Genomic DNA, 23,618 nt, shown 5'->3' on the forward strand with positions numbered 1-23,618 from the left:
TGGTGGTGAGTGGTAAGGAAAAAAATGGCAGTTGTTCTAAAAGGAAGTGCCAGACTAGCTACCCTCTGCAACAGGCCAGGACAAAATTCTATCTTTCAGGAAATTCTTAAAGGAATATTAGTGTAGAGCTATGACTGGTGTGGCTCAGTGGGTTGGGCGTTGTTCTGCAAACCAAAAGGTCACCAGTTTGATTCCCTGTCAGGCCATGTGCCTGGGTTGCAGGCCAGGCACCCAGTTGTGGGCATGTGAGAGGCAACCAATTGATGTTTCTCCCGCACATCAAAGGTTTGTCCCTCTTTTTCTTCCTCCTTTCCCTTCTCTCTAAAAATGAATAAAATCTTTTTTTTAAAAAAAGATTACTAGTGTAGATACATACAAAAAACTTCTCTAAGGAATCACTCTGGTATACAGAAGCATCCATTGAGTCAATGTAAATCTAAAGCAATATCCAGGATCAAACTTGGCCTTTAGAGCATCTCTGTTGAATACTGTAGTCACGGCCACAGGTGGCTATTTTACTTAAAGTTAAATACAATAAAAAATTTAGACCCTCGCTTGCATAGCCTTGTTTTAAGTGCTCATTAGCCACATGTGTCTAGTGGCTACTGTACTGGATACCACAGATACTGAACAGCGTTGCTCTAGAGTGAAAGCCTGCCTACATCCAGTCCCACTTACTCCACCTTTATTGTATCCCCTCGTGCCAGATCAGTATTGCTTCATGTTTTACCTTGGTGGCCCTCAGCTGGGTAACTGCCTTATTTATTTGTTTGTTTGTTTGTTCATAAGTGAGATGTTATTGGTTCTTTTGAGAATAAGAACACAGACATTTCAATTTGTAAACAGTTCTTAATGTATCGACCAAAAATTTAAATAATGTAGTTTTGGTTTTTTTCTGAAGTTATTCCATTGACTTTCCAGCTTAAAATTTGGAGACTAATTTTCCTTAATAGAGTATCAGATTCCAATATCTGCAAATGTTGATACACTGTTACATCAAATCAAAGTCTGACTAATTCACAATTTAATATCATATATACTACATAATTGAATTTTCAGTTTTTCACAGCAAATTAACATAGTTACTGGGAAAACTGGACTACCACACCAAAGATGTTACAGAATGCACAGAATTTTGACAGAGAGAGCCAAAATTAAGGACTGATTTTCTTTTGGAAACATTTCTACCAAAAACATAAGGATAAAGTAATTTAAAATGTTCAAGACATAATAAATGCGCAGCTGACTCCAAATTGCTATTTAGTATGGTTTGTATTATAGGATGTAAAAACTACCCCCATGTGAAATGTTAAGCTGACACCAAGACAGTCAAAGTCAAAGCCTCTCATGTTCAAGATTTTCTAGTGGTTGTTTGGTACAACCACTATTTTTTGGTTGTACCAAAAAATGAACAATCTGTAAATGATTTCACTTCTTAAAAAAGCATTTACACTAAAAAAAAACCAGGATGAGGTGGAATTATGTCCTTATTAAAAATGTTTCTAGAGCTACTTAAAAACTTGAATTTACAAAATAGTTGATAAAAATATCCTGGATTGTAGAAGAGAGACAGGAACCACTGATAAGACATGCTATATGATATTAATCAGGCTTGGCTTCCTTTTCTCTTGCTTCATCTGAGGGTAGTCTCTCTTTGTTTTTTGTTTCTCGGTTTTCCAGAGGTAGATCTTCTTTAGGTTCGTGGTTAGCCACCCCAGCCTGTTTTCCCTTTGCTCCCCTTTTCCCTTTTATTTCCACTTTTTTTGTCCACAGATTTATCCTTTCCTGTTTCCTTTTTTGGCCTGGTTTCCACTTATGCAGGAGCAGGCTCAGCTGACACCCTCACCAATCTCTTGGGTTCCTCCTTCACTGCCCCTTCCCGGAGCTGACCTTCCTCTTGGGCATTGTGGCAGTAGGGAGACGCAGGTGGGCGCATGTTGTGTGCCTAAAGGCTGGAACACTGCCAGATCCTTCACAGACCTGAGTTGCTTGGCCGCTGCCCCTTTTCTCACTGCCCAAGCTAAGACCTGCTGTGGGGGTGTTCTTATTTCTTATTTATATACTATTGTTTATTTCTTACCTCCTGCTCCATTAGGGAAAATATGGAATGTTTAAGAAACAAGATTAACAATGTTAACACCCAAAAGATTCATACCTTTTAAAAATCGGCATTAAATGCAATATTTTTCTTATTTTTTTATATTTAATAATTTAAGGAGGAGAAAGATCAGATCATGCCATGCCATCTCAGGAGCCCAGTGACTGTTCAAATCAGAGACCTGCGGAGGACCTCACTGGTAGAGTGGAAAGGTTTGCTTATATTTTTGCAAATAATACTTCATTAAAAGACAATGGTTTTCAGTTACTTTGTTAATTTGAGTAAAAGCTAAAATTGTACAATTGAAGTTTCAGAATTCTGGGTTGAAATATTTTTATTACCTGACCTACTTATTTGTATCCACGAAGATTAATTCTAGGAGTAAAGATCTGTGGATCTCTAAAGTCATCAGTCAGCTTTAGGTCTGATCATTCTAAGAACCTTTTTTCACTGGTGTTATGTTACATGTGTGTTTCCATCTGTCACTTTTGCTTTTTTCTCTCTATGCTGTAGGATAATAAGTTCCAGATGGGCAAGAATTTCAGCTAATTTTAAGACAGTATACTGAGTCTGGGTTCTGCATAAGTAGGTGTCCATTAAATGTCATGTGTTACTAGTTGGTCTGATAATCACATACAAATTTCTGAATTTTTGTGGTTTCTAGTTTGATACTTTAGTAATGAGTAAATCGTAGTCTTTTATACTATGATTCTTAAAAGTTATACGAATTATTGGTAAATGGATAAGCAGGAATTTTTTTTAATCCTGACTTAAAACCACTTAGTACTAAATGAATGTTAAAAAAAATTCCTTAGAGATCCTTGACATTTTCTTGTTCACATAGATGCTATGGAGAAACAGAGTTCAAAATGATTGCCAACATTGGGTATTTGGGTTTGCTCACAATTCTATAAAAATCAACTTCATTTCAGCAAAACCTAGATTCTGATTGTTCTTTGTAGGAGTTGGGTATGGCTAAGATCTTAATGTGAAAAGCCGGATAGATCCTCACACAGTGGTGAGAGATGGTGTAAGGCTGGGAGAGCAGCAGCAGGGAACCGAAGGTCCCAGGGGCTCATCCTGTTTTGTTTCCTTCTGTTTTGCTAATACCAAACCCACCGCTGGGCACCCTTACTTAACCACCTTGGGGTGAAGTGAAATTCAAAAATTAGAAAATGATTTGGAAAGTTGGTGGGAATAAGAAGAAATATGACAGGTAACCATGTATCCTGGCATAAGGTCAGGTGCTATTTAATTGCAGTGGGAAAGGGGAATTTCTGTTTTTGTTTCTGTTATTTCAAATGTATTTTTCAATTATAGGTGACATATATTATTTTATTAGTTTCAGGTGTACAACATAGTGATTAAATACTAATATACCTTACAAAATGATCACACTGATAAGATTAATACCTATCACTATACATAGTTACTACAGTATTATTGACTATATTTCCTATTCTGTACTTAACATCCCTATGACTAATATTATAACTGGCAATTTGTATTTCTTAATCCATTTCATCTTTTTCACCCATCCCCTCAACCTCCCTCCTGTTGTTTCTTAAGTTTCCATTGTCATGTAAGGGAATGTTTGCTGTGTCTCCCTCTATGGTTCTACAAATACAATATAGTATGCCACTTTAGTTTTAAAAGGTTAAATGCATATGCACTGGTGTATATGTGTTATATATAGTTTAATGAGTCAAATAAAGACACTTTAAGACATACAACATGTAGGTGGAAGGTGGTGGGTGGAGGTGGATAAGAGGGTATAAGAAGGATAAATTGTAAGGGAAAAATACAATAAAAATAAACTACTAAAAAAAGCATACAACAAAATGTTTATATTAATTACCTATGAAAGAGGGGTTAGGGATTTTTTTCCTTTGCTTTGAAGTTGCTAAATTTTCTTTTTGGAGCATTATTACTTTTAAAATTAATGTACCAGGTCAGAGAGTGTATAGTTATTTGAGATTCCTTAAACTGAAAGAACCTTTAAAGTGCTCTTGGAGATACATGTATGCAGTTTTTTAAAAAGTGTATGCTGTTAGGACCATTTTATGAAATATATGTAGACTGGGGCCTATTAAAAAATGATACTAATATTGAAATTAGATGAAATGTTGACAAATTCTTAATTATGAAACAGTTTTCATTGGAAAGTAACTATTTGTTGCTTAGACAACTTTTGAAAAATCCACATCATATGGTCATATAGTTAAAATCATGTAAGTACTTCAAATTGTTGCTCAGATTAATTTGTCAGATTCAACTAATAAAGCCTAGGCCCTGATAGTATTTAATAATTACAGACTGAGGTCCTGTATTTTACTAATCTGAGTTACACTTCATTAGGAATTTTTTCCTTTTGTGAAATCTGATTCATTCATAATGACAATAACTAAAAAAACCAACCTATATAATATTCCTATCCCAGATGTCCTCTTAGCTCATCATTTATATACCTTAAAGTTACTTTCATCCCACTGTCCCTGTTACAGACTGTAGTGCTTTTGTGCCTCTGACTCACTCATCCTCTGCTGCATGGTTATTGGACTGTGAAACCTTAACATGCTGCTAGTTTCTGTCTTAAAGAACTAATTGCAGTGGTTTTTTCTCAGCCCACATAAATTGGATTCATCAGTCCCTGTGGTATTCTGACATGTATACCATTATGTAACACCAAGCTCTGTAAAGCAGAACTCATGCATTTTTCTCTAACCTTGATGATATTTTAAAATAAATTTCATAGAAATGAAAAATTCAGCCTTAAAATTGGGAAGATGGATTAGTAAATGTAGAATTCTAACTTTCCTCTCAAGCTATAAAATCTCTTTCCAGAGGCCAAATTTTTGGGGAACTAATTACTCCACTTAAGGTCTGAGGCTTTTTTCATATCTAGCTTGAAGGAAAAGAAATTTTGTTAATTTTGATAGAGGAAAGGTGACTAAATCAAATTGATGTCAGCTCATAAACTTATCCTATCTTATGCATAATGAGAATGTATACTTTACCTTGAATTGCCTTTTCTTGAGTAGGTAAACTTGATTTTAAAAAAAGACTAATGATTTGTATTTGAGATTAAAAAATTTTAATACTAAAAATATATAGTTTTTTATTTTTACAGCTAAAATATGAGAAATATAAGTCTTTCAGTGATTCAGGTTAAAAGATATCTTTTCATTAAAATGCATTATTTTGTTTATATAATTTTTAAATATCATTATATTTCCCAGGATTATCTGGGAAAGATAAATATATAATACCATCAATTCCAACATTTTTTGGGAAGGTTTCACGCCTCAGAAAATTGAAAAAAGAGTATAATGACCACTCTTTTTGCTGATTCATTTGAAAGTTGCAGACATTTTATTTCACGCTAAATGCTTGAGTATGTATCTCCTAATAATAAAAACATTAGCTGGGGTTCAGAGGTTCTCAGAGCTCTGAGCACCTAGGGGCTCTAGGGCCTCAGCCTAGGTTGGAACCTGGGGTCCACACCCACCGACCCATGCCCTGCCCCATCCCCCAGGCCAATGAAAACACCAGTTGAGTAATAGATTCCCAGATGCAAAAGTGATGAAACAGTGATTTGTCATTAAGATGCAGTGGGCTTTCAACTAAATTAAAACAAAATTACATCTGTTTTTCTCAGAAGAGAATTCTGCAAGTGGTATATAATTAAAGAATAAAGACATTTTCAGATTTTAGTATAATATCGTTATCACACTAAAGAAATGGTAAATTGCCCTGTCTGGTATAGCTCAGTGGGTTGAGTGCCAGCCTGAGAACCACAGGGTCACCAGTTTGATCCCAGTCAGGGCACATGCCTGGGTTGCAGGTCAGCTCCCCAACAAGGGGCGTATGAGAAGCAACCCTACATTGATGTTTCTCTCCCTCTTTTTTCTTCCTCCCTTCCCCTCTCTAAAATAAACAAATAAAATCTTTAAAAAAAGAAGAAATGGTAAATTGTGAGATTATCTAATATTCTATCATATTTATATTTCCCCAGTTATCCTGATAATGTCCTTTATAACTTTTTTCCAAATTCAGGATTTATTCAAGGATCATTCATTAAATTTTGTTTAGTCTTTTAATCTAAAACATTTCCTTTCTTTTCTTTCTTTTTTTATCACTTGGACATTTTTTGAGTCTAGGCTAGTTGTTTCTAGAATGTTTGTTGATCTGGTCCCTCTTCCATCATTCTATGTTCAAGTTAAACTTTGATAAAAACATTACCTAGGTACTGTTTTGTCCTTCCCGTTGTCCCATCTGGCAACTAATACCAGATGTATGAATTTTTTTTTTTCACGATTTTATTTATTTATTTTTAGAGAGGGAAGGGAGAGGGAGAGAGAGAAACATCAATGTGCGGTTGCTGGGGGTCATGGCCTGCAACCCAGGCATGTACCCTGACTGGGAATCGAACCTGCTACACTTTGGTTCACAGCCTGTGCTCAATCCACTGAGCTACGCCAGCCAGAGCTCACTTACTGATGATATTAATAAGTTTAATCATTGGTTGAGATGGTGTCTGTTGGATTTTTCAATTATTAAGATATCCTGTTCTCTAATTAATAAGTTATCTATGCAGTGATTCTTTGAAACAGTGAATATGCTATTCCTCAACCTTCACCCAGTGGTTTTGGCATCCATTGATTTTTGCTTGAATCAGTGATTTCATTGGGAGTTAAAAATTATTTTTCCCTGGCTTTATTTCTTTTCACATTTATTTGCTAGCTTGCATTCTTCTATAGAAAAGCGCTCTTTGATCTACCACTTCCTAATTTCCATCTCCCCCCTTTTTTCAGTGAACTTTTTATTAGACACCAGCACCCAGATCAAGAAAGAAAATTACCAGTGCACTGCATGCACTGGAACCTACTGTCGTCTTCTTAATTCCTGTCCCCAAAATAACCACTAACCTGAATCGAACACCATGGATGAATTTTTTAATTTGTGAACATAATAATGGAACCATACCACATGTACTCCTTTGTCTGCTGTCCTTTACTCAGCATTATATATGTGAGGCACTTCTGTGTTGTTGCATATGGCAATAGTTGGTACACTCTCATTGCTGTGTAGGATTCTGTTATTTGACCATACTACAATTTATCCGTTCTGTTGATAGGACAATTTTGGGGCTATTACAAATAGGGCATTATGAACATTCTTGTTACATGTCTTGCTGAACATATCTTCTGGGTGTATTTGTAGGAGTAGAAATTTCTGGGTCATAGAAACTGTCCAGTTTTCCAAAGTGGTTATACTAATTTATAACTCCCCTCAGCAGTAGGATGTTTTACGAATCCTTTTTTTCCCTCTAATGTGTTATAGTTTATTTCTTTTATTCTTTTTGGTACACAGATTGCCCCAGATTTGGGTCATAGAATCCCCTTCATGCTGAATCTTCTGTGCTTTGGACATATGTCTTATTCTTTGAGCACTCCCTTGATTTTTGGCATAAGTTGTTCAGCAAGTACATACAGCTGTATGACCCAAATCCTTCTCAGAGAAAGTTCTGTTATTTTCTGAAATAGAGGTATAATTCATATACTATATGTGCATTATATACAATTCAGGGTGTACAATTCAGTGGGTTTTAATATATTCACAAGATTGTGCAACCATTATTACTATGTGCTTTCAGAATCATTAGTTTTTAACTGATGAATTTCTAACAATTGGGACTCCATTTTGGTATTATTAGTTTTTATAAATGCTGTCTTTCATTCCGTATTTTGCTTTTATTTTTAACAATTTTGTACCACATTGCTGTTTACTTCTATGTAAGTGGTAAAGCATATTTGTTTAAAGGTGTATATGTTTATTTTTAAATCAGTATCAAATAAATCAGGGGAGATAAAAAGAAACTGACGGTAAGTAGGAGGTAAAGCACTTAGAGCTGGAATTAGGCTTCCAAATGGGCTTCCCACTGGCTCATGGTTTTCTCTAGCAGCCAATTTATTGCTTTGCCTTCAGGAGCTTTTCTTGTTTGTTTGTTTTTTTCTACATTTCCCCAGTTGTTTTTAGCTAAATAAATTTCCTAATTGTATTTTATATTTATATGATGTGTCTCAGTTAATGTATTTTTTAAAAACTTTAAATACAGACTAACCAAAAAACTTGAAGAAAGGAGAGAAGAGAAAAGGAAAGAAGAAGAACAGGTAAAGTTTGTGTACTGAGCTTTGTTTTACTCTTCCATTAAGTGAGGGAACTTTTGACTCCCTATTCAGTTGGCAGAACTAGGATGGCTCCTTGCTTATACAGTGTTGCAGTACAGTGCAGGGAATTAATCTGTCTTCTGTAGTAAAGTTATAGTGTCCTTTTTGTAAATTGCTGGGAGTAAATTGGCTCATTTCTCCCTCTGCATTGAGTCTTTTACACTAAGAATAAAGGGACTTGAACTAAAATTATTTTGCTTTGATGCAAATCAAAATTTTAGTTTCTTTTTGTGTAAAAAAAATTGTAGACATTTTGCTAAATTTTTCCTTTGGTGTTGCTGCATTTTAGTGCACCATTAATTTTTCTCATCATGATGAGACCCCCAAAGAGATGATGCACACCTAATCTGTATCATCTCTTTGGGGGTCTAATATAGGAAGGTTATCGTTTCTTCAAGCCAAATAAATGACTGCCTTGGTATCCTTTGAGGGTAACATATTCACCTTAGAAAGCAAAGACTTGTAGTTCTCTTTGTTTTCAAACATTGGCCACATCAGTCTTACTAGAACCATTGGGGAAGATGTAGAAATTGATAGATATTTGACCATTTTCCCATGCTGTTAATAAATTCCACTGACTTCTTACATTTTATGAAGTTGTTTTATTCCTTTAGCAGCAGTACCTATAACCAGCTTTCCCTGCATACATAGGGAAATAATATCTAGGGCAGATTATTAAATTAAATTTTTGGCTGATAAAACTTTCTCTTTAACTCAGAGAGAGATTAAGAAGGAAATTGAGAGGAGAAAAACTGGAAAAGAAATGTTGGATTATAAAAGAAAGCAAGAAGAGGAATTAACAAAAAGAATGTTAGAGGAAAGAAACAGAGAAAAGGCAGAAGATAGAGCAGCTCGAGAGCGTATAAAACAGCAGATTGCATTGGTGAGTGTTAAGTGTATTTATTTTTTAAAGATTTTATATTTTTTAGAGAGAGAAGGGGGAAAGTAGGAGAAAGAGAGGGAAAATGTGTGCTAGAGAAATACAGATTGGTTGCCTCTTGTATGCCCCCTACTGGAGACCTGGCCCACAACCCAGGCATATCCCCTGACCTGAAATTGAACTGGCAATGTTTTAGTTTGCAGGCCAGTGCTCAATCCACTGAGCCACACCAGCCAGGGCTATTAAGTTTATCTTTAATGCTTGACTGTAGAATATTTGTGAAATTGTTTTTCCCTACAAAGTAGTTTTGGTTTATTATCAAACAATGTACACAAAAATAGTACATTTTAAGTGACTCAAAAAGTACCAATTCTCAGCTTCCTTTTACAGAAGTTGTATATTGAATTAAAGTACAGTTAAGATTAAAATCGAGATGATTTTTTTCAAAGTAATTTTTTTCCATGTTATGTTAGGAATTTTATTAGTAGTCAAAAGGTAGTTTTCAAAGATTCCCTTAGAAAAGAAGCTAAGAGTTGGTTACCTAGCAGTTTCCTCTAGTCTCAAGAATTCTTTTTTGGGACAGTCAAAGGGTTGAGAACATCATGTAGAAGCTTAGGGTGGTTTTGCAACAACTGCTTTTAGAATTGAGCAGTTGTAATACATATGAAAACCATGCCTACCTTAATATTGCTTGTTCACTTGTTTATTCAACAAATACTTATTTACTGCTTATTTATCTGTGCCAGATCTTGTTCCAGTCTGTGGTAATACAGTACTGACCAAAATCACATCATTGTTTGTTTAATAGCAACTCTGATCCTTGGTAGTTGATAAAACTGAAATATACCAAATCCAGAATGATAAAGTTAATGTGTATGACTTGAAAGAATTTCACTCATGCGTTTATTTGGAAATGTCTGAGTAGAGCATTCTGGCAGTGAAAGATAATTAGTGCCTAACAACTGTTTTAAAGGATCGTGCAGAGAGAGCTGCTCGTTTTGCAAAAACAAAGGAAGAAGTAGAAGCTGCTAAAGCTGCTGCCTTGCTGGCTAAACAGGCAGAAATGGAAGTTAAGAGGGACTCTTCTGCAAGAGAAAGAAGGTACTTTATTTCCTGCTTAACTGTCTTTGTATATGTAGCTGCTGAGAAGAATAGTGGTTGTGGGCTGCTTTTTGATGCTGATGAGTGCTGTGGCTATAATAAATAGTTCCAGGAAGATATATTGACTAGTTTGGCAGCTGCCAATGATGGTATTTGTTATTGATGTGAATTTTAAATACAACTGTACTAAATACAGACATTCCCTAACTTATGATGGTTTGACTTAGGGTTTTTTAACTTTTACAGTAATGTGAAAGTGAAAAGCATTCAGTAGAAACTGTACTTCAGTTTTAAATTTTGATCTTTTCTTGGTCTAATAAGGTGTGGTATACTCTTGTGATGCTGGGCAGCAGCACACAGCCCCAGTTCCCAGTCAGGCGTGCTATCACAAGAGTGAACAACCAATATTCTACACTGTATTCATTATATTAGGTGATTTTGCCCAACTGTAGGCTAATGTAAGTATTCTGAACAAGTTTAATATGGGTTAGGCTAAGGTGTGATATTCAGTAGGTTAGGTGCTTTGAATGTATGATATTTTCACTTTACAGTGGCTTTGTCTGAACATAACCCCATTGTAAGTTGGGCAGTGTCTGTAAATAACTTTTAAAGAAGGCTCAAAAAAATCTCTTTTCAAAAGACAGAAAGCACATACATTAAAATGATCATAGTGATTTTCTTGTGTATTAGGATTCTTTTTTTTTTAATTTTTAAAAAGATTTTATTTACTTTTAGAGAGAGGGGAAGAGAGGAAGAAAGGGAGAGAAACATCAGTGTATCAGACATACATGATTGATTGCCTGTCACATGCCCCCAGCTGGGGACCTGGTCTGCAACCCAGGCATGTGCCTGGACTGGGAATTGAACCAATGATCTTTCTGTTCACAGGCCAGCACTCAGTCCACTTTGCCACACCAGTCAGGGCTGTGCTAGGATTCTTTATTTGTCAGAATCTCAAGTCAAATAGGATAAAGCAAAAGAGGGCATTCATTTGGTTCTCTACATTTGGAGAGTTCCATTGATGGATTTGGTTAGGCACACCTAGATCCAGGAATCTAAAGGATATCTTTAGATATCTTTAGATATCCTTTAATCTCCTGGTTTATTCTGTTTTAGCTTCATTCTCAGAAAAACTTCTTATATAGTGTTAGGAGAGCCCAGGGCCTCAAAGATGAACCCTTTGTCCCAAAGCCCATATCATTCACCGAGGAGAATTCTGACTAACCCTGCTTGCATGATGTGGCCACCTCTAGATTAATCACTAAGTCTGCTTGTGTGGGCTCTCTGGTTGGGGTAGTTGATAAGCCCACCCCTGTGGTGAAGGAGGTGGAGGAAATATTATTGATAATTATACCAGAATAAGTGACATGTAACAGAAATAAGGTAGTTCCCAAAACAAAAATATGTTGTGAAGACAAAACTTCAGATTTCTGGTATATCCTGTTAATTGGATTAGGGTTAATATTTATTTCCTTCTCTGTACTTTTTTATATTTTCCATATTGGAAAATTAATAAGCATTACTTTGATAATCATAAAAATTACTTTTAAAAAACATTTCTTTTTAAAAATTAATTAATTTATTTTTAGAGAGATGGGAAGGGAGGGAAAAAGGGAGAGAAACATCAATGTGTGGTTGCCTTTCATGTACCTTCTACTGGGGACCTGCTTGCAACCCAGGCATGTGTCCTAACTGGGAATTGAACCAGTGACCCTTTGGTTCGAGGACCAGTGCTCAGTCCATTGAACCACAACAGCCAGGGCAAAAACCTTATTTCTGAAAGTAATAAAATACCTAAGAATATACTTAACAATATTCAATCTTCTGACCTGTGGAACACAAAATGTCTTTCCACGTATTTAGGTTTTAATTCTTTCAACAATGATTATAGTTTTCAGTGTACACATCTTACACTTTTCTTAAGGTGGCAGGCAGTACTTCTTCCCGAACTGATTTATAGGTTTAGTGTAATTCCTATCAAAACTCCAGATAGTTTTTTCATTGAGATTTTTGCAGAAATGTGATCCTGAAATTCATACTGACAGGCAAATAGACCCAGAACAACCTGAAAGGAACAAAGTGGGAAGCTAGACTTTCTCTTTTAAAAAATCCTTACCCAAGATAATTTTATTGATTTTAGAGAGAGAAGAAAGTGGGGGAGGGTAGTGGGAGAGAGAGAGAAACACCTGTGTGAGAGAGAAACATCGATCGGTGGCCTCCCGTATGCCCTTTGATGGGGGATTGAACCTGCAACTTAGGTATGTGACCTGGCCAGGAATAGAACCTGCAACATTTTGGTTGGTGTATGGGATGATGCTCCAACCAACTGAGCCTCCTGGACAGGGCAAGACTCAGACTTTTCTGACTTCAGAACTTACTACAAAGCTTCAGTAACCAAGACGATGTGGAATTGTCATAAGAATGGATCATGTAATAAAATTGAGTCTCTAGAAATAAACTTACACATTTATGATCAATTAATTTTTTTAAAGATTTTATTTATTTATTTTTAGAGAGGGGAGGGAGGGAGAAAGAGAGAGAGAGAGAGACAGAAACATCAATATGCGGTTGCTGGGGGCCAATGGCCTGCAACCCAAGCATGTGCCCTGACTGGGAGTCGAACCGCGATACTTTGGTTCACAGCCCACACTCAATCCACTGAGCTACGCCAGCCAGGTCAATTGATTTTTTGAAAAGGCTACCAAGACCATTCAGTGGGGAAAAAGAGTCTCTTCAATAGTGCTTGGACAACAGAATATCCACATATAAAAGAATGAATTTAGACACTTAGCTCACACCAAAACCAAACTAACTCAGAATGGATCATTTACCAAAATATAAAAATTAAAGTTTAAAATCTTAGAAACAAAATTAGAAAATATTAGAATCTTGGACTAGGCAATGGATTCTTAGACATGACATCAAAAGCACAAGCAGCAAAAGAAAACAGATAAGTTGGACTTTATCAAAATTAAAAAGTTTTGGACTTCAAAAGCATGAAATCATCAGAAATGGGGGTGTAGGACAAAAATGGTGAAGGAGACTAAGAAGTACACACTACCAGTTATAAAATAGGTCATGGAAGTGATTATGTAGGTTCCAGCCAAGATGGAGGTGTAGGTAGAAATGCTTTGCTTGTGCATACAACCAAAAGGACAACAACAAATTTAGAATCAAAAAACAACCAGAACTGCAAGAAAATCAAACTGCGTGGAAGTCTAACAACCAAGGAGTTAAAGAAGAAATATTTATCCAGACCAGTAGGAGGGCATAAACAGAAAGCCAGAGCAGAAGGGACTTGCAGCAAGGAGGTGGACCAGGCTAGGCAAAGCAGCTGCTGCCCATCGGGATTTCCCACACATGTGAGTGGATAAGCCAGTAGGAACAATTGGGGAGCGAGACAGATCACACAATCCAGGGTTCCAGTGCAAGAAACTAAATCCTCAAAACTTCTGGCTGTAAAAACCTGTGCAAGTTGCAGTGACAGGAGAAACTCCTAGCCTCACAGAAGAGTCTAGGACCTATGTGGTCCTAGAACATACACAAACCCACCCACCCAGGAATCAGCACCTGAAAGGGCACGATCTGCTTGTGGGAAGCAAGGGAAGTGATGGAAAGTGGGGCGAGAGCCAAGCAAGCGGCATTGTTCCTTCTCTGACCCCTCCTCCACATATAGCACCATTATGCAATGAAGTGGCTTGCCCTGCCCTGGTGAATACCTAAGACTCTGCCTCTTACATTGTAACAGGTGTGCTGAGACAAAGAAATATGGCTCAAATGAAAGAACAGATCAAAACTCCAGAAAAAAAACTAAGCAATGAGGAAATACGCAACCTATCAAATTCAGAGTTCAAAACTGGTAATTAGAATGCTAACAGAAATGGTGGAGTTTGGTCACAAAACGAAAGAAGAAATGAAGGCACTACAAAGTGAAATAAAGGATAATAATGAGGGAACCAACAGTGAAGGGAAGGAAGCTGTGACTCAATGATTTGGAAGAAAAGGAAGAAATAAACATCCAACGGGGAAAGAATGAAGAAATGAATTCAAAAAATGAGGAGAATCTGAGAAATCTCTGGGACAACTTTAAACATTCCAACATCTGAATCATAGGAGTGCTGGAAGAAGAGGAAGAGCAAGAAATTGAAAACTTATTTGAAAAAATAATGAAGGAAAACTTTCCCAGTCTGGCAAAGGAATTAGACGTGCAAGTCCAGGACACTCAGAGAGTACCAAAGAATTTGGATCCAAGAAGAAACACACCAAGACATATCATAATTAAGTTACCCAAGATTAAAGGTAAGGAGAGAATCTTAAAAGCACCAAAATGAAAAGAGATAGTTACCAACCCCGGCCAAGATGGAGGCATAGGTAGACACACTTTGTCTTCCCTGCACAACCAATATAAGGAAAACAACAATTTAGAAACAGAATAACAACCAGAACTGACAGAAAATTGAATTGTATGGAAGTTGGACAACCAAGGAGTTAAAATAGACATGTTCATCCTGACTGGTAGGAAGGGCGGAGTCGGGCAGCCAGGCAGAGAGGGATTGAGGCACAAAAATCAGTGGCACCGGGTGCGTAAGGCATCACGCATATGCGAGACTGCAATGGATGGACCCTGGGTGTGCAGGTGGTGGCTGGCAGACCCAGCAAAGCAGGATTGTGAAGCAAGGCACTGGGCGCAACCCAGGGTCCCAGAGCCTGGAAATAGAGCCTCAGGGCACTGATTGAAAACACCTGTGGGAGTTGAAGTGCCAGGAGAGGCTCCCAGCCTCACAGAAGAGTTTGTTGGAGAGACCCACAGGGTCCTAGAACTTGCTCAAGCCCACCCACACAGGAATTGGCACCAGGAGAGCCCAGTTTGCTTGGGGGAAGCGGAGGAAGGGACTGAAGTCTGACAGAGAGCAAAGCACCATTGTTCCCTCTCGGATCCCACCCCCACACACAGTGTCACAACCCAGTGACTGGGTTTCCCCGCCCTGGTGAACACCTAAGGCTCTGCCCCTCATATGTAATAGGCATGACAAGACAAAAAAACAAATGGCCCTAATGGAAGAACAGATCAAAGCTCCACAGCAAATACAACTAAGCAACCAAGAGATAGCCAACCTATCAGATGCACAGTTCAAAGCACTGGTGATCAGGATGCTCACAGAATTGGTTGAATTTGGTCACAAACTAGATGAAAAAATGAAGGCTACACTAAGTGAAATGAAGGAAGATGCACAGGGAACCAATAGTGATGGGAAGAAAACTGGGACTCAAATCAATGGAGTGGACCAGAAGGAAGGAAGAAAACAACCAGACAGAAGAGAATGAAGAAACAAGAATTCAAAAAAATGAAGAGAGGCTTAGGAACATCCAGGACATCTTGAAACATTCCAACATCCGAGTTACAGGGGTACCAGAAGGGGAAGAGCAACAAGTGGAAAAGTTACTTGAACAAATAATAAAGGAGAACTTCTCCATTCTGGCAAAGGGAATAGACTTCTAGGAAGTCCAGGAAGCTCAGGGAGTCCCAGAGAAGTTGGACTCAAGGAGGAACACACCAAGGCACATCATCATTATATTACCCAAGGTAAAAATGAAGGAGAGAATCCTAGAAGCAGCAAAAGATAAGGGGTCAGTAACCTACAAAGGAGTTCCCATCAGACAGACTGTCAGCTGATTTCTCAAAAGAGACCTTACAGGCAAGAAGGAGCTAGAAAGAAGTATTCCAAGTCATGTAAGGCAAGGACCTACATCCAAGATTACTCTATCTAGCAAAGCTTTCATTTGGAATGGAAGGGCAGATAAAGTGCTTCTCAGATAAGGTCAAGTTAAAGGAGTTCATCATCACCAAGCCCTTATTTTATGAAATGTTAAAGGGATTTATCTAAGAAAAAGAAGGTAAAAAACCATGTACAGTAAAATGGCAGCAAACTCATAATTATTAACAACCACACCTAAAACAAACACCCACAAAAAACTAAGCAAACAACTAGAAAAGGACCAGAACCACAGAAATGGAGATCACATGGAGGGTTAGCAACAGGGGAGTGAGAGGAGGAGAGAGTGGGGAAAGGTACAGAGAATAAGTAGCATAGATGGTAGATAGAAAATAGACAGGGAAGGCAAAAATAGTATGAGAAGTGTAGAAGCTAAAGAACTTATATCACATTGACATGAACTAAAGGGGGGGAATGTGGGTGGGAGAGGGTGTGCAGGGTGGAGGGGAATGAAGGGGGGGAAATGGGACAATTGTAATAGCATAATCAATAAATATATTTAAAAAAAAAGAAAAGAGATAGTTACCTACAAAGGAGTTCCCATAAGACTTTCAGCTGATTTTTCAAACTTTACAGGCAAGAAGGGGCTGGAAAGAAGCATTCCAAGTCCTGAAAGGCAAAAGCCTCCATCCAAGACTACTCTATCCAGCAGAGCTATCATTTAGAATGGAAAGGCAGATAAAGAGTTTCCCAGATAAGGTCAAGTTAAAGGAGTTCATCATTACCAAGCCCTTATTATATGAAATGTTAAAGGAACTTATCTAGGAAAAAGAAGATCAAACCTATGAACAGCAAATGACAACAAACTCACAACTCTAAGTGTACCTGAAAAATAAGAATAAAAATCAAACTAAGCAAACAACTAGAACAGGAACAGGATCACAGAAATTGAGATCACATGGAAGGTTATCTATCAGCAGGGAGGCAGAAGGGGGAGAATGGGGGAAAAGTTACAGGGAATAAAAAATATTATTGGGCCCTGGCTGGCATAGCTCAGTGTATTGAGCGCGGGCTGCAAACCAAAGTGCCGCAGGTTCGATTTCCAGTCGGGGCACAAATCTGGGTTGCAGGCCACAGCCCCCAGCAACCACACATTGATGTTTCTTTCTCTTTTTCTCTTTTTCTCTTTTTTTCTCTTTTTCTCTTTTTCTCTTTCTCTCCCTCTCCCTCTCTCTCTCTCTCCCCCCCTTCCCTCTCTAAAAATAAATTTAAAAATCTTAAAAAATATTATTGGTAGGCACAAAATAAACAGGGTTAATAATAGTATAGAATACTATTAGGATAGTTAAGAATAGTATAGGAAATGGAGAGACCAAAGAACTTATATGTATGACACATGGATGTGAAGTAAGGGGATGTGTATGGAATGCTGGATGGTGGGGCAGTGCAGGGCAGAGGGAAATAAAGGAGAGAAAAAATTGGGACAACTGTATTAATAAGCATAATCAATAAAATAGACTTTAAAAAAGAGTCATAGTCATGGCATATAATGTACATTGTGTACATTATACAGTATTGAGAACATAGTCAATAATATCATTACTGTAGATGGTGACAGGTGGTTACTAGTCTTATTGTAGTGATAATTTCATAAGATAGATATATAAATGTCTAATCACTGTGTTGTAAATCTGAAACTAACATTGTATATCAACTATAATTTAAGAAATATGTTGTTTTGTATTAAAAGATTTTATTTATTTATTTTAGAGGGGAAGGGAGGAGAAAGAGGAGAGAAACATCAATGTGTGGTTGCCTTGTGTGCAGCCCTACTAGGGACCTGGCCCATGATCCAGGCATGTGTCCTGACCGGGAATTGAATCGGCGACCCTTTGGTTTGCAGACCAGTGCTCAGTCCACTGAGCCACACCAGCCAGGACTAAGAAATATATTTTAACAAAGTCAAAATTAAAAAGTAAAGTGAAAAGATAACTCGCAGAATTGGAGAAAGTATTTGCAAACCATATATATCTAAGGGATCTGTACTTAGAATATAAAGTTTTATAACTCACAATAAAAAGCAAACAACTCAATTTAAATATGGAGAAAGGATTTGAATAGACATTTCTTCAGAGAGGATAGACAGATGGTCAATAAGCACATGAACAAATGCTCAACATCACCAGTCATTAGAGAATTGAAATCAAGACCACAATGAGATACAATTTCATACCCTCTAGGATGCCTACATTTAAAGAGAGAGTAACAGGTATTGGTGTGGGTGTAGAGAATTTGGAACCTTTCTACATTGTTGAAGGGATTATAAAATGATACATTTACTTTGGAAAAATAATTTGGCAGTTCTTCAAGATTTAAACATAGAGTTAAGCATATACTCTAGCACTTCTACTTTTAGTTATATACCCAAGAGAATTGAAAATACATGTCCACACAAAAACCTGTACTTGGATACTTATAGTACCATTTTTCATTATAGCCAAAATGTGGTAATAACACAAATGAATGTTCATCAACTGAAGAATGGATAAACAAAACTATATAGCCCATACAGTGAAATAATATGCAGCAATAAAAAGTAATAATGTATACATGCTATAACATGGGTGAACTTTGAAAATATAACGGCATATGAAAGAAGCCAGTTACCAAAAGTCACACATATGATTCCATTATATGAAATGCCTGAAGTAGGCAAACCTGTAGATTCAGAAAGTAGATTGTGTGGTTGCTGGAATTAGGTGAGAGAGGAATGCTAATAGGTTTGGGGTTTCTTTGGTGGTGATAAAAATGTTCTGGAACTAGATATTGGTGATGATTGTAAAACTTCAACTATATTAAAAATGACTGAATCTTATGCTTTAAGAAGGTGAATTTTATGTTACATGAATTATAGCTCAGTAATGCTGACCTTAATACAAACAAAAAGAAAAACATGTTCACTGCACATTTCTACTTTCATTTTCTCTAACTTTTGATATTGTTTGAGAATATATAGAGGTAAAGATGCTGACTTAAATTTTCATGTTTTCATAGCTCTATTGCAAGGATTCAGTTCCGTCTTCCTGATGGCTCTTCCTTTACAAATCAGTTCCCTTCTGATGCTCCTCTAGAAGAGGCAAGGCAGTTTGCTGCACAGGTAAATTTGCCTTGAATTGTAGTAAAGGTAAATGAAGTAAAGGCTATGAAAATGTAGGAAGGGAAGATTTTTAAACAGAATTTGAAGAATGTTAATAAATCATGATTTATCCCTAGGAGGGAGGCACAGTACAACACTGGCGTGTTGTGGAGCTTCCATCATGTATTAGTGCCACATGGGAATAGCATATCTGCTGGACATGCAAAAATTAGGAGTTTGCTGATGTTGTATAGTAAGCTCAGGAAACTTTACTGCCTAGTACACTTAGCTGGATGAATGAAGATGAAATGATTTGTCAAAGGTCTAATCTGAGGGAGTTGTTAGTTAAAAGGATGCAGTATTTCTTGGTCCTTTTTTTTCACATTTTCAGCAGGTTGCTTAGAATACTTTGGGCTAGCCATTTTCCCACCATCTGCTGGTTGTCCAAGCCTAAAGACCAGTAATGTTCATTTGGCAACAAGTATCTTCTTCAGGAACTTACTTCCAGAATTGTGGCCTTACTCCAAAATCTGTATGGGTGTAAAATTTGATATCTTAGAAAATAAGATATGAGTAACTCTCAATTAATTTTTATTTTCTGATTGATTCTTATTCAGAATGTACTCTACATATCATATGTTTTAGACTCATTATCTATACCAGTATTTTTCTCATATTCACTTCAGTGTTAAAATTAGAGTCCAAATCTTTCCACTAGATCTCTTCTTGGTATTTAATGTGCTACCTTACTTCTGGGTCGCAAAAGAATGGTACCTGCTGTCTGCCTTCCTACACTGGTGAGCTGGGCTGGACAATATAAAAATTGATTTTCAGAACTATTTTCCCTAAGCTTTATAGTAGAACCAAGCCAATAGCCACTTTCATTCTTCTTTTGCTTTGGAGCTCCACCTGGGGCCTCCCAAGAAGTGGTACCCCTTGCTTGAGTCTTATTGCTCCTGCCACAGGTAAGTGAAAAGAGGGAGCCACATCTGGGGAAAAAGATCTTTGATTGCATCAGTCCTATTAGAACTTCTCTCCAATAGAATGGCCTAATTTTGTATTTGTGTATGTTCTTATGTTAAAGTGAAAACAATGAGAGGTATGTATGCTATGATCTACAGCAAAAAAACAAAAATGTTAGTCTTTTTCTTTGGAATCTTCTAGATAAAGTTGTCTAAGACTTTACAGATGCAGGTGACTTAAAATTGTGAGGGTGACTGTGATGCTGCTGAGTATAATGTCCTGGATTTGGGCTTATATGTATGGTGTGGATTGATTATGGACTGTTTACTCTTTGAGAGAAGAGGCAAAAGCTCCTGATGTATATATAAGGGGAAGTCTGGTCTATTCCAGATTTTAAATAGGGAATACTTATAATCCAAACATTTGTGAGATACTAATGTAAATTTGTAAAGGCTAATGAAAACCCTCATGGCAAACTGCAGACATACTTGAAAGAAGTATCTAATGGTTCATTTTTATTCAGTTTGTATAATTTTAGGAACTATATTCTTGCTATTTTATGGTCATTTTAAAAATATATTAAAAATTTTTAATTTACTGATTTTAGAGAGAGAGAGAAGAAAGGAGAGAGGAAAAAAAACATTGATTAACAAATGCACACCCTGGCTGGCGTAGCTCAGTGGATTGAGCGCGGGCTATGAACCAAAGTATCTCAGGTTCAATTCTCAGCCAGGGTACATGCCAGGGTTGCAGGTCACGGCCCCCAGCAACTGCACATTCATGTTTCTCTCTCTCTCTCTCTCTCGTCCTCCCTCCCTTCCCTCTCTAAAAAAAATAAATAAATAAATCTTAAAAACAAAAAAAACAAATGCACTCATTTATGCATTCATTGGTTTATTCTTGTATATGCCCTGACCAGGATCAAACCCACAACGTTGGTGTCTCAGGATGATTCTCTTAACTGTCTGAGCTACCTGACTAGGGTATAAAACCTTTTAAATACCATTTGGATTTGACAGCTTTCAGCTACACCAAATTTTTATAAATATTTTTTGAGTATACACTTAAATGAACTTTTAAAATCAAGCCAATTTTAATTAAAGCAGTCATTTTAGATGCATATAAGTATGTAATATCTTACTATTAAAAAGGCACTGTTGTAATGTTTTTAAAATTGCTGTTATGTTACAGACTGTTGGAAACACTTACGGTAATTTTTCATTAGCAACCATGTTTCCCAGGAGAGAATTCACTAAAGAAGATTATAAAAAGAAATTACTGGATTTGGAACTTGCCCCAAGTGCTTCAGTGGTACTGTTGCCAGTATGTACATATGTCTATATTGTTTTCTGTTCTTACAGTCCTGTTTGTTCTATCTTTGATTATTTCTTACAGTTAGAGGAAGGTAAGGTGAAAGGTATATAGTGGATAATTAAAATCCGCTTATCCAAAAATGTTAGATAAATTTATTATTAGATTATCCTGTGCTTTATATATTTTTATTGCTAATGATACACTAGTTTAATTTTCAACATTTTTCTTTGCGTATTTTTATGGGCAAGAAATGGTAGGAAAAGAAAATAAATGCAGAGTATCTAATCTGTAGACTTAGTGTTTTTATCTGTGTACTATACTGTTTACCAAGTTTTTAGAAAACATTTTAACAAAAATATTAATTTTTAATGTATTAATCCCATTTGATCTTTACAACAATATTTTAATCTCTGATGAGGAAAAGAGACTCGGAAAGCTTAAATGACTTTGCCAAGGTGCCACCTTACATGCCAGAACTGGGATAAGAGCCTGGGTTGTCTTCTGTGTCTGGGTTAGTATAGTTTTCCCTGCTCTGAACTACAGCCCCACACCTAAAACAGCCCTCCAACAATCAGAATTAAGTGCATTCATTGAGGTTTGAAATTTTCCCCTTCTTTTAAATAATCAAGGATGACTTATCAAAGTCACTAATTTTAGTACAGAAGTTTAGTTCTCTTAAAAATAATTGGTTCAAAGTATAAAGGACACATGGACAAAAACTAGGGGGGTTGGAAATGGGAAGGAGGTGGGGAGGGATTGATAGGTGGGTGGGCTGGGCTGGGAGTAAAGGACAGAAAACTGTACTTGAACGATTAAAATAAAATTGAAAAAATAATTGGTTCATTTTACCAAAAACTACCTTCTGGGTTCTGTGTTGTAATTACTTCTTTAAAAAGCAAAGCTCCAGGGGTTCCCAGAAATTTATGTGCACTTGAAAAACCTCAAAGTTAGTCATTTTACTTCCTGCAGTAAACTAAAATTATTAGGAATTTATTTTTTCAGATAAAAGATTCACATAGAACCTTGAATGTAATGTGATTGAACTGTTAACAGTCTTTATTTGGGTTTATTTCTTAATTTCTAGGCAGGTAGACCAACTACATCCATGGTACATTCTTCCAGTGGAGACTTTTGGACATTGTTGGGGACAGTACTTTACCCATTCCTTGCCATCTGGAGATTGATTAGCAACTTCTTATTTAGCAGTCCTCCTCCTGCACAGACTTCAGTGAGAGCAGCATCGTCAGAATCCTCAAACCTTGCATCGTCTAGCAGTTCAGAAAAAAGGTATCTGTGTTTTCCCCATTTTCAAAATGTTAGTAATGCCCCTACATGAAAATTTTGTTAAAGATACTTTGCCTTCTTTCTGTATTTGGGTGGGGGGACATTCCAGTGTTCTGAAGATTAGTTATATCATCTCTCCAGGGAAGCTCACTTAACCTGGGTTTTCTCAGCCATCTAAAACCAACTTTACCTCTGCTGGATTTATTATTCCATTTATTGAAGTCTCTTCCTCCTACAGCTATAAAAACTGATTTTTTTCCAGGTCTGAATAGTAGTCTTTTTTTCGTACTAGCCATGTTAGTGTCTGTCAAGATACTTCATTCCATGAACTTCTCAGTCATCTTGCGTAATTTCGTTAGAGGGATTGTGCTGTAGAGAATTTTAAACCTAGTGGTTCTTTGATCTGCTGGCTGACTGTCTTCTCTCGGTCATTTAGAGAAGGACCAAACTGAGGAAGCTAGTATTCACTTGAAAATGGTGCATCGTTCAGAGAATTATGTGGATTACTCCCTTTACCAAGAGACCTACCTTTTTTTGCAGGTGGTCAAGATTAGAATGGAAATACTAATTAATTAATAGACAACGCTAATGATTTTAGCTCATACCTGTTAAGGTTTTACATATTTGAATTTATTCTGTAGAAGTTGAGATTATACCCCTTTCTAATAATGGCACAATTTATTTTAATGTATACCTAGTATTACTAAACACCTTTTTAGGCTGTTAATAGACATTATAGTAAATCATCACTCTGATCCTATGTGGTAAATAAGAATATTCTTGCCTGTCTTCCATCAGTAAGGAGATCCTAGTCTTGTGTTCTATTGACTTTCTGGATAAAGATTTATGTAAATATTGTAATTGGGCTGACTTAGTTTGTATCTTATTTCTTTCTTAA

The 23,618-nt window shown here is 36.8% G+C and overlaps 1 protein-coding gene and 1 pseudogene across 1 annotated transcript in view; one reads left to right on the forward strand and one right to left on the reverse strand.

The window, feature by feature from the left end:
• Window positions 1–23,618, forward strand: part of UBXN4 (UBX domain protein 4) — a 40,198-nt gene that overhangs the window by 13,706 nt on the left and 2,874 nt on the right. Inside the window, exons 6-12 of the mRNA XM_045826120.1 lie at window positions 2,217–2,310; window positions 8,217–8,271; window positions 9,047–9,211; window positions 10,182–10,309; window positions 19,078–19,180; window positions 21,314–21,445; window positions 22,521–22,723. Coding sequence (XP_045682076.1) covers window positions 2,217–2,310; window positions 8,217–8,271; window positions 9,047–9,211; window positions 10,182–10,309; window positions 19,078–19,180; window positions 21,314–21,445; window positions 22,521–22,723 — 880 coding nt within the window. The remainder of the gene's footprint in view (window positions 1–2,216; window positions 2,311–8,216; window positions 8,272–9,046; window positions 9,212–10,181; window positions 10,310–19,077; window positions 19,181–21,313; window positions 21,446–22,520; window positions 22,724–23,618) is intronic.
• Window positions 1,603–1,905, reverse strand: LOC123810418 (annotated as a pseudogene).

The sequence above is a fragment of the Phyllostomus hastatus genome, unplaced genomic scaffold (assembly GCF_019186645.2).
Source record: "Phyllostomus hastatus isolate PE091 unplaced genomic scaffold, TTU_PhHast_1.1 phas_scaffold_60, whole genome shotgun sequence".
NCBI classification, from domain to species: domain Eukaryota; kingdom Metazoa; phylum Chordata; class Mammalia; order Chiroptera; family Phyllostomidae; genus Phyllostomus; species Phyllostomus hastatus.